The sequence below is a fragment of the Myzus persicae genome, unplaced genomic scaffold, assembly GCF_001856785.1.
Source record: "Myzus persicae strain clone G006 unplaced genomic scaffold, MPER_G0061.0, whole genome shotgun sequence".
Lineage (NCBI taxonomy): Eukaryota > Metazoa > Arthropoda > Insecta > Hemiptera > Aphididae > Myzus > Myzus persicae.
In genome coordinates this window covers 124,899-138,266 of record NW_019104091.1, presented here as the reverse complement: position 1 = coordinate 138,266, position 13,368 = coordinate 124,899, and the positions used below count along the sequence as shown (strand labels likewise).

At 28.6% G+C, this 13,368-nt stretch overlaps 2 protein-coding genes across 3 annotated transcripts; one reads left to right on the top strand and one right to left on the bottom strand.

The window, feature by feature from the left end:
- The first annotated feature begins 4,415 nt into the window (after positions 1 to 4,415).
- LOC111038641 (ubiquitin-conjugating enzyme E2 T-like) lies at positions 4,416 to 8,470 on the top strand. Its single transcript, XM_022321829.1, has 5 exons — positions 4,416 to 4,759; positions 7,123 to 7,223; positions 7,320 to 7,389; positions 7,471 to 7,675; positions 7,737 to 8,470. The coding sequence occupies exons 1-5, from the start codon at positions 4,629 to 4,631 to the stop codon at positions 7,821 to 7,823; spliced, it is 594 nt and encodes a 197-aa protein (XP_022177521.1). The 5' UTR covers positions 4,416 to 4,628; the 3' UTR covers positions 7,824 to 8,470.
- Positions 8,471 to 9,034: 564 nt separating this feature from the next.
- Positions 9,035 to 12,711, bottom strand: LOC111038640 (la protein homolog). 2 transcript variants are annotated; one of them, XM_022321828.1, is made up of 2 exons: positions 12,371 to 12,711; positions 9,035 to 10,522 (listed from the first exon to the last, which is right to left on the bottom strand). In XM_022321828.1, the coding sequence occupies exon 2, from the start codon at positions 10,498 to 10,500 to the stop codon at positions 9,859 to 9,861; it is 642 nt and encodes a 213-aa protein (XP_022177520.1). In that variant the 5' UTR covers positions 10,501 to 10,522; positions 12,371 to 12,711; the 3' UTR covers positions 9,035 to 9,858. The 2 variants fall into 2 exon arrangements, with proteins under 2 accessions (XP_022177520.1, XP_022177519.1); XM_022321827.1 differs by having other exon boundaries at positions 12,367 to 12,708.
- Between the last annotated feature and the right edge of the window lie 657 nt (positions 12,712 to 13,368).

Here is a 13,368-nt window from a genome sequence, read left to right as displayed (position 1 = left end):
ATTATTATTGCTTGACTTGAAACAGGCATTTAATTAAAAGTCTAGACATTGAATTAAATGACTAGGTGGATAGGAAAATTGCACACAAATTAAATTCTTTGAGTATATACTCTTAGGTATTTACTAAAATGCCTGATTTTACTATATGCTTAGTGCTTACGACATTTTATACAACAACTAGAATACTAGATAGCCATATCTTTCTTATCGTTGACATCGGTCGCTATCACGATGTAAAGAAGATTTGTTAGTGGTGGAGTTTTTTAACTGTAGAGAGTCACCAAAACAAAGTTATTTTTTAGATTTTATAATTCATAGTATTTGTAAAACACAGTGTAAGAATTATATGACACGATGTACTATTAGCAATATTAGCATATAATTTTATTTAAAATTTATTATTGAAATATAATGAGGGATGAGCAGTGTCTAAGATAGGTAGCCAGGTAGGTATATTTATACCTCGTATCTTGTATCTTTTGAAATTAAATATTTGCATCTAGTATCTTGTATCCAGATACATTTTTTTGAAGTGTTTATAATACCTTTTGTTTTGTGTAACGATTCTAAATATTAAATATCAATGAAGATTCGTTAATTTTTTGTTGAAATAAATACCTAAGAAGTAATAAGAAATAACTATTCCAATAATCAAATATTTTTGTACATTATACAATCTATTATACCTACTCATCGCTTATAAAATAGCAAAAAAATCGTATATCATTTAACACAGATACTGTCATACGGTACCTAATATTTATAGTGTTGATTGATAAACTAAAGTTATGTACAAGTATTATTAAATTATACTTATAAATTAATTTTAAAATTTGTGTAAATATCTAATGAAAACTCTCGTAAACAGTATCTATATTTATTTTTTTGTATTTATAATTTTTTTATTGTTTAATATTTTTAATATTTAAATTAGTGAATTTTGTATATTGGAAATAGTGTTATTTTAACGTATTATTGAATAGTATTAGTATAAGTATATTTATTTATTTATTTATTTAATTATATTACCTATTAATTTAGTCATTTATAAATGTATTGATTTGAATTGCAATATTGCATATTATTATTTGATATTTTCACTTTTAATTAGTTATTGTGGGTGGGGGGAGGGGGCGTCCTAGATTCGCATAGGTAAGCAATACACTGACCAGTTATTTTAGACTTTAGTACGTTCTTGTCGTCCATCTGAGTGCTAAACTAAACCTAGCCTTATTTTTTTATACCTCATAATTAGTTAACAATTTACATAATATGCCTGTAGCTCAACCCTCTTCAGAAACTCCAACTATGTTACATGGTAAAATGGTAAATATATTTTAGCGGTTGAAAAATGCGAAAAATTAATTTAAAAGATACTTTTTAATAAGATGTGCTGTACTTACTAGATATATTCAACTGCTTAAATATAAAGAACGAAATGGTTTATTGAAACAATAATACTCAATTTAACTTTTCTATTTAAAAAATCCGATTTTGAAGGTTTGTATGAATTTAGTAATATACTTGTTCAATTTAGCTATAGATACCTCAAAATATTTCGGTATAGGTAACAAGAATGACAGTTATAGCTTATAATTAATACGTTTTTAAGAATAATAATAATCATTATAATTCTATTTTTATTCATCAATTACGTCTGTACTAATATTTAAAATCATGGATATTCTAAGTTGAAAAAAATCAAGTATAATCAACAGTGAAGAAACGGAATGTGACGAAGACGAGGAACTGTCAGTTGAAGATTTATCTAGTTTTAAAATATGCACCTATAGTATTGGTGATGTGGAACGAAGTTTTTCCAAATACTAAAGTATGCTTCGAGATAATCGTAGAAGTTACCAATTTGGAAACTAAAAATCGATTTTTATTACTTCATACTCGTACTCTTCCCATAATAATAATTTTAATTTAATTTCTGAATTTGAAATAGTTAATAATTGAATGTGTGATACTTTAATCAATTTATAACATTTTTATACTTACACACTGTCATTAAAAAAATGTTATTTTGAATTTTTTTACTTTTTTATAGATACATTTAGATTGTGTTTTATATTATTGTAAAAAAATCATATATTATTTTATAGATATTTATTGCATATAAATCCGAGCACTAGTAATCACTTTAATAATGGTAGGTGGAGATCCCGATAATAGTTTTGTTATATTTTAAAATGACTCAGAGAATAAGCCACAAGAATCTATAGCCGATTTAAAAGTCGTTACCTTTTTGAATGACTAGAAAGGTCTTTGTTTATGCTGGATAGTTATCCTGTTTCAAAACAATTGCTTATTTGTTATAAGTTATAACGCAAGTTTGTATTTATTTGTGCCAGTTCAACTGACGTTTTTTTCTGTTGGTTACATACATTCCACCAACATGTTCTAGACTATCAGATGAAACGTTTGAAAATTAAATTTTCTTTAAAGCAAATATGGCGTTCTCAAAAATATAATAATTAAAGCAAGAACTTTCATGCGCTAAAAAATCATCAAATATGCATTTAAAAACATGCACTTATGCATCAAAAAATTAAAAATATGCTGTTAAATATGCTCTTAAAAAAATTAATTTTATTATTATTCACTATAAGTTTTAACTAAATTTATTTTATTAAACTGATTTGACATTTTTTTTAAATGTTGGATCCCATTCTTCTTAATTATTATCCGTTGAAAATACAGATTCATCAAACTCGATTACAAAATTACGCAAACTATAAGCTTTTGTCGATTTTTCTTTTGGCATTTTAATAGAATGACAAAAATTAAAGTCACGAACGTTATATAAAAATTAAGCTCACGGAACTTACACACATGCGGCGAATCTACTAGAACTAATCTAATCTACCCACTGACTATAGATAATGATACTATCGTTTTTATCCTACGTACCTACTATTCGTTAAATAAAAATACAAAAATAGACATAATAAATACTGACCATTATTATTATTTCAAGATAACATTTATCTCTATCGTCTTTATAAGTTTGTAACAAATTGTTGATTCATGGAAAATATTTACCAAAGTGCTAGATTTTCGATAAACCATCAAAATATGCACTAAAAGCTTAAAATATGCCCTTACACCAAAAAATGTCCAAATATGCACTAAAAACCTTTTAGCTTTTGGTCACAAACGTTGTGAAAGGTATTGTGTACTTACAATACATGCGTTTAACTAAACCAGAAAAACACGCAAATGCATGAAAGTCCTTGTTTTAATAATAATATAATAATATTTTTTTAAGTAATTTTTTTTTGTCTTAACTAACTAATAATATATAATAAAGTAATTGGTAAATTGGTATGGTAATTTGGTATGTCTTTTTTAATATAATTAATAGATATTTTTTAAATTGTAATAGTGTATTATTTTCACGTGCAAGCACGTCGTTAAGGGGGGGCCTTAGAGGGCCTGCGTCAATGTCCCAGAACTGGCCCTCTTGATTTTTATTTTAAAATATTATTGTGCATAATTGTCCCAAATCGGCTGAATCCTAAATGTATATTAATATGGTACTATAGTTAACGATCGTATAACAAAAATTAAATTCCTAGATTCTATCTTATAAACATTCGTCACTCGACAATTTGAGATAAGACAATAATACGTCTATTAATATAGACTGAAAACTAGGAGTTCCATACACTGGTAAAATTATTAGATTTAGATGAATTTACTGAAAGATTTGCAGCGAAACAAAAATAGACGACTTGTCCTTAATCCTTATATAGTTGTTTAAGATGTATACTGCATTCCTATATTCATATATAATAAAAATATAATGCTTAACCAATACAGACAATACATTATGAAATGTAGTATTAGTTTGTATAGATATTATCTGATAAGGACAAGAGTGGTATTGGGTACAAAAAACCGAAAGGGGCAAAAAATGTTGGCCCCCTTATAGGAAAAAGTCTGGTTACGTACTTACGTACCTGAATTCGTGTAATATTACGTTTCATATAAGTTTTTTAATATAAATGTATCTTGTATCTAGTATCTTTTGGACAATTTTGGACGTATCTTGAATCTAGAAGTAAAAATTAATGTGTCTAGTATCTTATATCTCGATACTTATTTTCAAGTATCTTGTCCTTCCTTGAAATTAATAGTTCAAAATAATAATAATAATATTTGTGTTCAACATTTGGTTACTAAATTGCCCCTAATAAATGTAGTAAATGCAACTTAACTGGTATCAGCCACAATATCTTATCAGTGGCTTAGATCATATACCTCGGACCATGGTTAAATACAATGTACCATGTTATCATTACAGAATAAATGTTTTGTGGAATCCACAGATATATAGAATAATATATTTATATTCTATATATCTGTGGTGGAATCATATTATAACACTATCACCATAGAACAATTTATATATCACTACTATCATGGTCACCGTTGTAACTTGTTGCTATATAGTAAATAGTTGTAGCCACTGTCTTGTAGCCAGGCTTCGAGTATTTTTCTATGGTAGTCACAATATATCAGACCAAAAAAATTACATATAAAGAAGAGCTATTTTTAAATAAAGAGATTTCAGTATTCCATAACATTTTCATTCGCTTATTCAATATTCAGTGCGTCTTATGAGACACACGACAAAAGATATAAATCAGTATTCAGTATTACTATCAATATTTCAATTTTGCTATTTGAATTTCGTCATTCGTAACACTCGTAACGATTTAAGCTCACCATTCCAACTTCCAAACATGAAGTAAGATTATCGTAGATATTATATAATCAATAATCATTTAAGAGGATGCTACCCATGCGTTTGTTGTGTCCGTCTTACCGACTTCCGACAGAGCAAATTTTCGTTTACTAGTTTGAATAGTGTGCCGTTAGTTTTGATGTTAAAATGAATTTAAGTATAACAAACTTTTAGGTAAGAATATTATCCATGGTAAAGCGTCGGCGGATTTTCGATATTTTCATTTTTAAGCAAGATACGAGTTTGTGAAATAACACAAATCAAAAATGTTCATATCTCGCTTGAAAATTAAAATATTCAAAAATCCTCAGACGGTTAAGCATAGATAATGTTCTTACCTAAAACTTTAATAATAGGTCAATTCACTCTAATATAAAAACTAACAGCACACTATTGAAACTACTGAACGACAATGTTCTATGTCGTACATGTGTAGGACGGAGACAACAAATGCATGGGTAGCGTCCTCTTAAGTCATACATATACATTAATATAATATAAACCTAATCCTAATGAAATGTACAAATACAAAATCAAAGTCATCAAAAATATTTTATTTTTGTCGTAATTAAAACGTTAGAAAAATTTTTAATACTATGTTCGTTTTCTTTTCTATTAAAATAATAAAAAGTCTGTTATTAAACAGTTATTGAGGTTGAAAACAGTGTATGAAGGTAGTCACAGGTGTAAATTATGATGTAGTTTCTATATTTATATAATATTATGTACATACTTAAGTTATTATAAATTATTCCATAAATATATTAGTTATAACTTATAAGTGAAACCATGTTCTTACTTTTGGAATTTGCCTACTGTCTATATTTACTAGGGGTGTAATGTACATTCGAATAATAGAATAATTTGAATTCGAATACCTACTTGAATATTTCGATTATCAGTATTTGATTCTACAAAATCAATATTAATTAATATAAATAATAATAATATTATAATCGATGAAATTTAACGTACAAGTATATAATTATTATTAAACAAATTATCGCGTAAAACTATTACTTATAAATGTATGTTTATTTTTCAATTATTATTTATTATTTATTATTTTTCTGTTATACCTAATATTATATTATGTATTATTATTATATATTACTGTACAAAACTATCAAAACTTTGTTTTTAAAACAATTATTTAAATATTATACCTATGTATACCTAATGGCTAACCTAGTCTATTAAAAGGGTAAAGAAAACAGAATACATGGCTAGTGGGAGCAAAAATTGGTTAAAGAATTGAATAAATGTGTAAGACTTATCATGGGAAAACAACTAAAAAAAGTTATAGTATTCGAATACTGATGTCCGAATATTTGAATATTCAAATTATTTACAGTAAACTATTCAAATTCGAATATTCGAATAATTCCCTTCACTAATATTTATGGCTGTATATTAAGAGGTTATTGATATATCTAAACAATAACATTGATATTTCTTAAGAATCAGTTAAAATTGTCGACATTAAAATCATCATGTATCACTGACTTAATCTTTTGTTTCTTAAATACACTGTATACAATTTATATTTAAAATACTATGTAAACAGGATTAAAATTAATGTAAATAAATTTTAAAAGTATAGGAATAATAGGAAACTATCTTATTCATTATTCTCTAAGTTTGATTAATATTGTTGTATTAAAATTAAAACCGAGAAAGTTTCAACAATTGGGAATGTGTTTGAGTGAAAAATTGATAATTTTTCTTTAAAATTCCATTCAGTCATTCTTGTGTAGTATGGACATTAGAAAATATTGTTTGTTATCTCTAAAATTAACTATGCTTAAAAATGATTATTCAATTCAAATATGTAGTTTCAAGAATCATTTTCATATTGGATTAAAATTAAACTTGCATCGTTATAGCCAAGCTGTAATATTTTATCAAAAAATAAAGAAGAGATAAAAATGATGGGATTGGGCTAGGACCACTAAATAACCAGAAGTGACACTGTCCAAGAATTTAAATTTATTTAAATTTGTATAGGTAATAAAGATTTAAAATTCTTTTTATCTGGTTTGCTAACAAGTGCTGCAAATCCCCACCCCCTACCATAAGAACCCATGTTAAACTCAAAAGGTGTCTCTTCTGATTATTAGGCTTATTATTATTAGGATTACCTAGGCCATTATAATGATGTTGTGATACTATTTTGAGTGTGATGAATCATAATAATTAATCATTTTCGATTGAAGCTCAATTAATAAAACACAATTAATAATTTTATATATTTAAAACATTTCAGATTGTTAAAATATTATTAAACAATTATGAATGATTTTTAAAAAACTCTAGTTTCTTATTGTAAATTAATTTTATTAATTTTTTGATTTTTGTTTACTAAGTACACCACGTTTGAAAAAAGAAATAAGCCGATTACTTGACAAACCTCCTTTTGGTATAAAGGTGAATGTAAAAGAAGGATCAACCTCTGTTTTAGAAGCTGGTAAGTGTTATATTGTATTTTTTTTAAAAATAATTTCACCGAGATATTAAGATTACAAGAATTGAATTTTATAAAATGTATATTTTACTGTTTTAGAACTCCACGGACCAAAAGATTCTCCATATGAAAATGGAATTTTCAAATTGCAGATAGAAGTGTCAGCAAAGTAAATTTGAATTATTAACTATTACATTTTGTATCTGAACGCTGTTTAATTATTAATTTTTACCTAATTGTGTCCTAATAGCTATCCATTTGAACCTCCTAGAGTGACATTCATAACACCTGTTTATCATCCAAACATAGACAGCGGTGGCAGAATTTGTTTGGACATATTGAAAATGCCTCCATCTGGTGCATGGAAACCATTGATAAACATTGAAGGCGTATTGGTTGCCATATGCAATCTAATGAACTGTCCAAATCCTAATGATCCACTCGTACTGGATATTGTATGTACATTCAATTAATTATTGCTTTTCAATTTCTTATGTATGTTTTTATGATTTTTAGGCAAAAGAATTTAAGAATGATAAAGAAACATTTGAATCCAAAGCTAAACACTTTACCAAAGAACATGCTATTATAGCCCCTGAATGAGTATACTTTAGTTTAATAATTATTTCTAATATTTTTATATTCTTTTTTTACGAGTTAAATCTTTACTGTCCTTTAGCCAACTAAACTACTGCCAAGTAAATTTCTAACTTATAGTTGTACACTTTTTTTAAATTCATTATTTATTGTATTTTAAAATGTGTTGGTTAAGAACTAAAATCACTGAAAGAAGTTAATTAAAATATTTTAAAGGATTATCATAACCTATTTACAAACTATTATAATTTTATACTTTTACCTATTATTTATTGAGTTATTATTAATGCTATATCTTTTAAATTAGTTAGTTTATAAAAGGCAAATGTGTAATAAAAAACAACTCTAAAATGCACTAACATTTTACAAAAAAAACAATAATGGATATAATCTATTATCTTTAAATAATTTAAATTTCAGACTAAAGGCCTCCACTGGTTGGTTCTTCCCTCAAGTCATCTCATTATAATTAAAAATTTTAGTGATCAATATGGTTTTCAGTCAGGTTGATGCTTTAGTTCAAGCAGATAATTATATTAGGGAAAATTTAGATAACAATGATAGAGTAATCGTTATGGACATCTTTATCGATCCAAAAAAAAGCATTCGATTTAGTAAACCATTGTATTTAAATTTTTAATATGAAAAGCATGAATAAGCTGATGTCCATGGAAAAGCACTTATCTATTCTCATCATTTTTAGTTGAAATCTATTAAGCTATTAAAGAGGAAAACAATTTGAGTAATTTTTACCTATTAACTATGGTCTCCCATAGGGTACGTATAGAACTTAGACCTCTATTTTTTACAATCTGTACAATGGTTTAATTATTGGTTTTGCTGACGATACGTTCATTTTGGTTAGTGATTCCTTGAATATTTTAGTTAATAAATTAGCTATGCTCGCCCTGGAAAAAATGAACAACTGGTTTTAAAATAATTTAATGGAATTAAACATTAAAAAATCAAAGTATATGTATTTTTAAATTTAAAATATTAAACATTTAATGCACAGACCTCAAGTTACTCACCACTCAAATTGTAATAGGCTTAGTTTCTTGAAAATGTGATGAGAAGTTGAATATGTTGATTCAATTAAATACCTAGGGGGACATTTTTGATAGGAATTTGAGGTGGACTCTTCAGTTCATATAAAACACGTAGTTAGTATAGTACAAAAGTTATTTTGTACATTTAACAAATATCCTAAACGCAAAGACTTTACATGCAGTTTATTTATAACTTGTACAATCCATTATTAGTTACGGTATTGTTATTTGGGGAAATGCATGAACGTTTGCCTTAAATCCACTTATTTTAACTTTAAACTCACTACCTATTGAGATTTATTCTATCAAAATAATATAATTTTCATGTAAATGATCTCTACGGTACTTTAAATGTAAAAAACTATATATGGAATATCCTTAATCATATCTATCATGTAGACTTAAAATACTACTCCTCATCACATAACTACCAAACACTTCTAAAACAGTCTGTAAATCTGAATATACTAGTAACTTTAAAGAATTTGTTAAAAAAATATTTATTAATGTTGGCATTTGTATTATATTCAATATTAATTTAACATTGTACAGAAATAAGTATTAGGTAATATAAAAAGTATTTAAAAGATTCAAACCATTAATAATATTAATAATAATAATATTAAGTTATGATTACACAAAAAAACTTAAAATTATAATTGAAACTATCATAAGCTGTAGCTACTCTTAGTTTTTGTTGTGTTTTCATGTAAAAACATATTTTGAAAAATACACAATATATATTATATATGTACGTGTGTTTGCCGTTTGAGATTGTTGAAGGCTCTTACAACATGAAAATATGCTAGTATGCTAGCTATTTAAGTCCATCGATATTTACAATCGTCCGATATTTGTAACTAAAATAATGACTACTATTAAGCATGCAATTTGAACAGATGAAAAAAATGAAACTAAAATAAACTTAATAAACTTTTGCAATGTGTGTTTAGTGTGTTCGGTGTGTACCTACACTGGAAGTGTTAGACATTTTATGCGTAATTGAATGGACTGTAGGCTTTGTAATTTCCCAAAAAATCACTCTCCCACATGCGCTTTATTTCAACTCCGTTGTACTCGACGGATTTTCTTCCCAAAAACTTTTCCGCCTCGTCTCTGGCGCTGAACGTGAAGTAAAGCGAACCCTTGAACGCTTTGGACCCGAATCTCATGGGGGTGGTTTTCGTGATGACGTTGTCGCCGAACGTCGCGGCGAACTCCAAGAGTTCGTCCACGGTGGCCGTCCTCGGGAAACCGCTGCAATAAACCGACCTTTGGACGATGTCCTTGAACAGGCCGCGATCGGGGGCGGGCGCGGCGATTTTCGGTTTGCGCCGGATTTTGGCGTCCGTTTCGTCGACTTCCACGATGCAGTCGTCGGCGGCCCGCTTGACGGCGGACGCGATCACGGCCGAGTCCCTGGTGATGGACTTCAACATTTTGAACGTCAAGAGCACGCGGATAGGCACCCAGCCGTCGTCGAGCCGGATTTGGGCCTGGAGGAACTTGTCATACGGCAAATTGGTGTCGTTGAAATAGAACTCGAGTTGCTTGACGATTCTCGAATCCCGTTCCGCGGTTCCGGTGCCTCCCTGTCCCCAGACTCCGGTGACGTGCTTGAACGACGATGCCATTGTTGCAGCGATTATACCGCGGCTAAATAAAAAAAAAATTTTAAAGTCAGAGAAATAAGTTTTGTACCGTATCCAGTAACTGTAATGAGCAAAGTTTTCAAATTCTAAAGTTAAACTGAATAATATCTGAACGAGCGTGACTATAAATATCTCGATGGTCTGCGGTGTAGTCATGGACAAGTTTTGCTTTTTTTGCAAACAATATTCCCCGGGCGCGTTTTTTCCCGAAATGGTGACGTTCCCTGGCCTCCGCGCTCCGCCGATATCACTCGCTGTGACTTTTTCCTTCGGGGGGGCTACGTAAAGTCAAAAGTGTATGTGGACAAACCAAGAAACATTCAGGAGTTGAAGGAGTCAATTAGACGTGAAATTGTCGAAATTCCGGACGATATGGTGAAGAAAGTGATGTGCAACTTCAGGGACCGTCTTGAGCCGAAGAGGGTCGTCATTTAAATGAAATAATTTTTCACGCTTAAAAATTTTTAATTTTTTTAATTTTGTAAATAAAAATTACCATGTTCCTCTACACATTCTTTTTACTTTCAACCCAATATGACCAAATTTAACAATTTGACAGAGTTCTTAAATGTATCCGCCATTTCTTGACCACCCTATATATACTTTGTACCTATTTGTTAAAAATACCAATTAATAGCAAAAAGGCCTAAAAATTTGACTGAAGAGTAGAATAATCGAACTCTGTGCCGGACGTATAAGGATCCATAAGAGAATCCAAATATTTGGAAAAAAAAATTAGAAAAATTAAAATCGAAACTTGAGCAGATGAAGCAAAATCAACTTTAAAGATTCTGACAAAGCTCGTACCTACTGTAGAAAAACTTCTACAAAATGTAAGTATAACAATACAAGATGGAAAATTCTGTGTATTTGATTTTTTAACATCCGTAAGCCGTAAGCCATATACTGATGATTAAGCCATATTTATATAATAGAAGAAAAAGCCATGATTAAAATATTATACTGAATATACTGTAAACAGTATTATTATAATAACTATAGGTATACTATATTGTATTTGTTTTTTTTAATTTTAATTAGCATTTTATTATATTGTATTTAATATTTATTTTTTATTTTTATACTTTAATTTTATTTCATTTATTTTATAAAAACTAATTTTAATTTTTTTTCGTCATTCGTCTCGATGGACAATGATATCGACTTTTTAAATTTAAATACCACTATATAACTTTGTATAATATATAGCTTCGAACTAGGTCGAAATACTGCAGTACACGAGTTTCATAATATATTGTGTTAGGTACTTGTAAGTTTTAGTTTATCATCAATATATTATGTAGATAGGATGATCGACATCGAAACTCGACAAGAAAGTAGTTGATCTACCTATCAATACAACAATGTCCTCGCCTCTCAAAATACTTATTAAAAAAAGTCGTACCTACGTATCATATTCAAAATATATTACCAAAATAATAAAGCTACTAAATTCGATTTAAATTACAGTTTATTGGTTTGTATTAAAATACGTTTGGAAACCGCGGGAATTTTTTATCACGCTCGCAGAGTAAACTTACCTTTTTTTTCCGTTTTAACCGACGACGCCGCGGAATCTGCTTTCGCATTGCTTCCGCGGCGCCGCCATCATTTATTGACAGTATCATATTTGATACTCTACTCTATTGAGTAAACTTACCTACGTATTGTTTGAATGTTAAAAAAAAAATAGCGAAATCGATTTTGTCAAAAACTGGTTTTGCAGCTTACAAAATCCAGTCTAGGTACCTCTAATTTTTTTGTTTTTTTCCAAATTATAAAGAATTCTACACTATAAGTCTACGTGTCAATATTGTATTCATGTAAATAATATTTGAATGTGCTTACCTACTTGTTTCGATGGCGAGATCCTCGTGTGTGGCTTGCAAACCAAAAATACGATATTGGCGATTGAATAGAATATGTATTATTGTTTGGATATGACCGGTAACGTCAGTAACCTTGCCGGTTTATGTAAAGATAACTGTATGCTACTAATTCACTTTACCGACATTAATAGACTTGTATGACGTGAGAATAATAATAATGAAAGCCAACAGGAACATTTTATCGCTGTATTAAAATAATATTTTGTGTTCGGGAATCGACAATCACCTCATAGTCGCATTTGGAAAAGAAAATGAACTGAATGGAACTGATAATTCGTAGACAAGTTTTATAGTAATTATTTTGGTGTTCGATTTGTTGTTGTTTTCGTTTGTATACGAGTATTAAGTACAATATGCAATAGCCAATAGTTATTATAGTTTGTGTTGACAGTGTCAAAGTACTCACCATTTATTTGATTACTGATAATGGCCATTAATTGAGCTATTATTCTTAAATCTTAATTGTTTCACTTAATATAATAGTATTAATCAAGTGCATTTTGATCGTGTGTAAAGGTTAATGGGTATTGGGTATTAGTGTATTACTTATATCATATTTTGCCAAACAATACAATGTTCATGTATAATATTATATTGTAGGTGGTTTATTCTAAAAGACTAAAACAATTATAAATGTTATGTCGAATAATGTTTTTGTTTTTGCTTCATTTTTAGGTGGTCATTACTGGGGGCCAATTCTTGAAATCGTGATAAACTTTGTCGCATGCGATAAACATTTTATCGCATGAAAATAAATATTTGGTATTCTTGAAAAAAGGTATGACTGTAATCGAACGAAAAACATTCGACTATTAGTCGACTGGGTAAAACTCGGTGACAAGACTATATCGCATGATAATTTATAAATATATGTCATACCAATAATCATTTAATAATTTTAATTTGATAACAATTAACAACTTAAATTTATATAATGTTGTATTGTGACTTGTGGTCCACA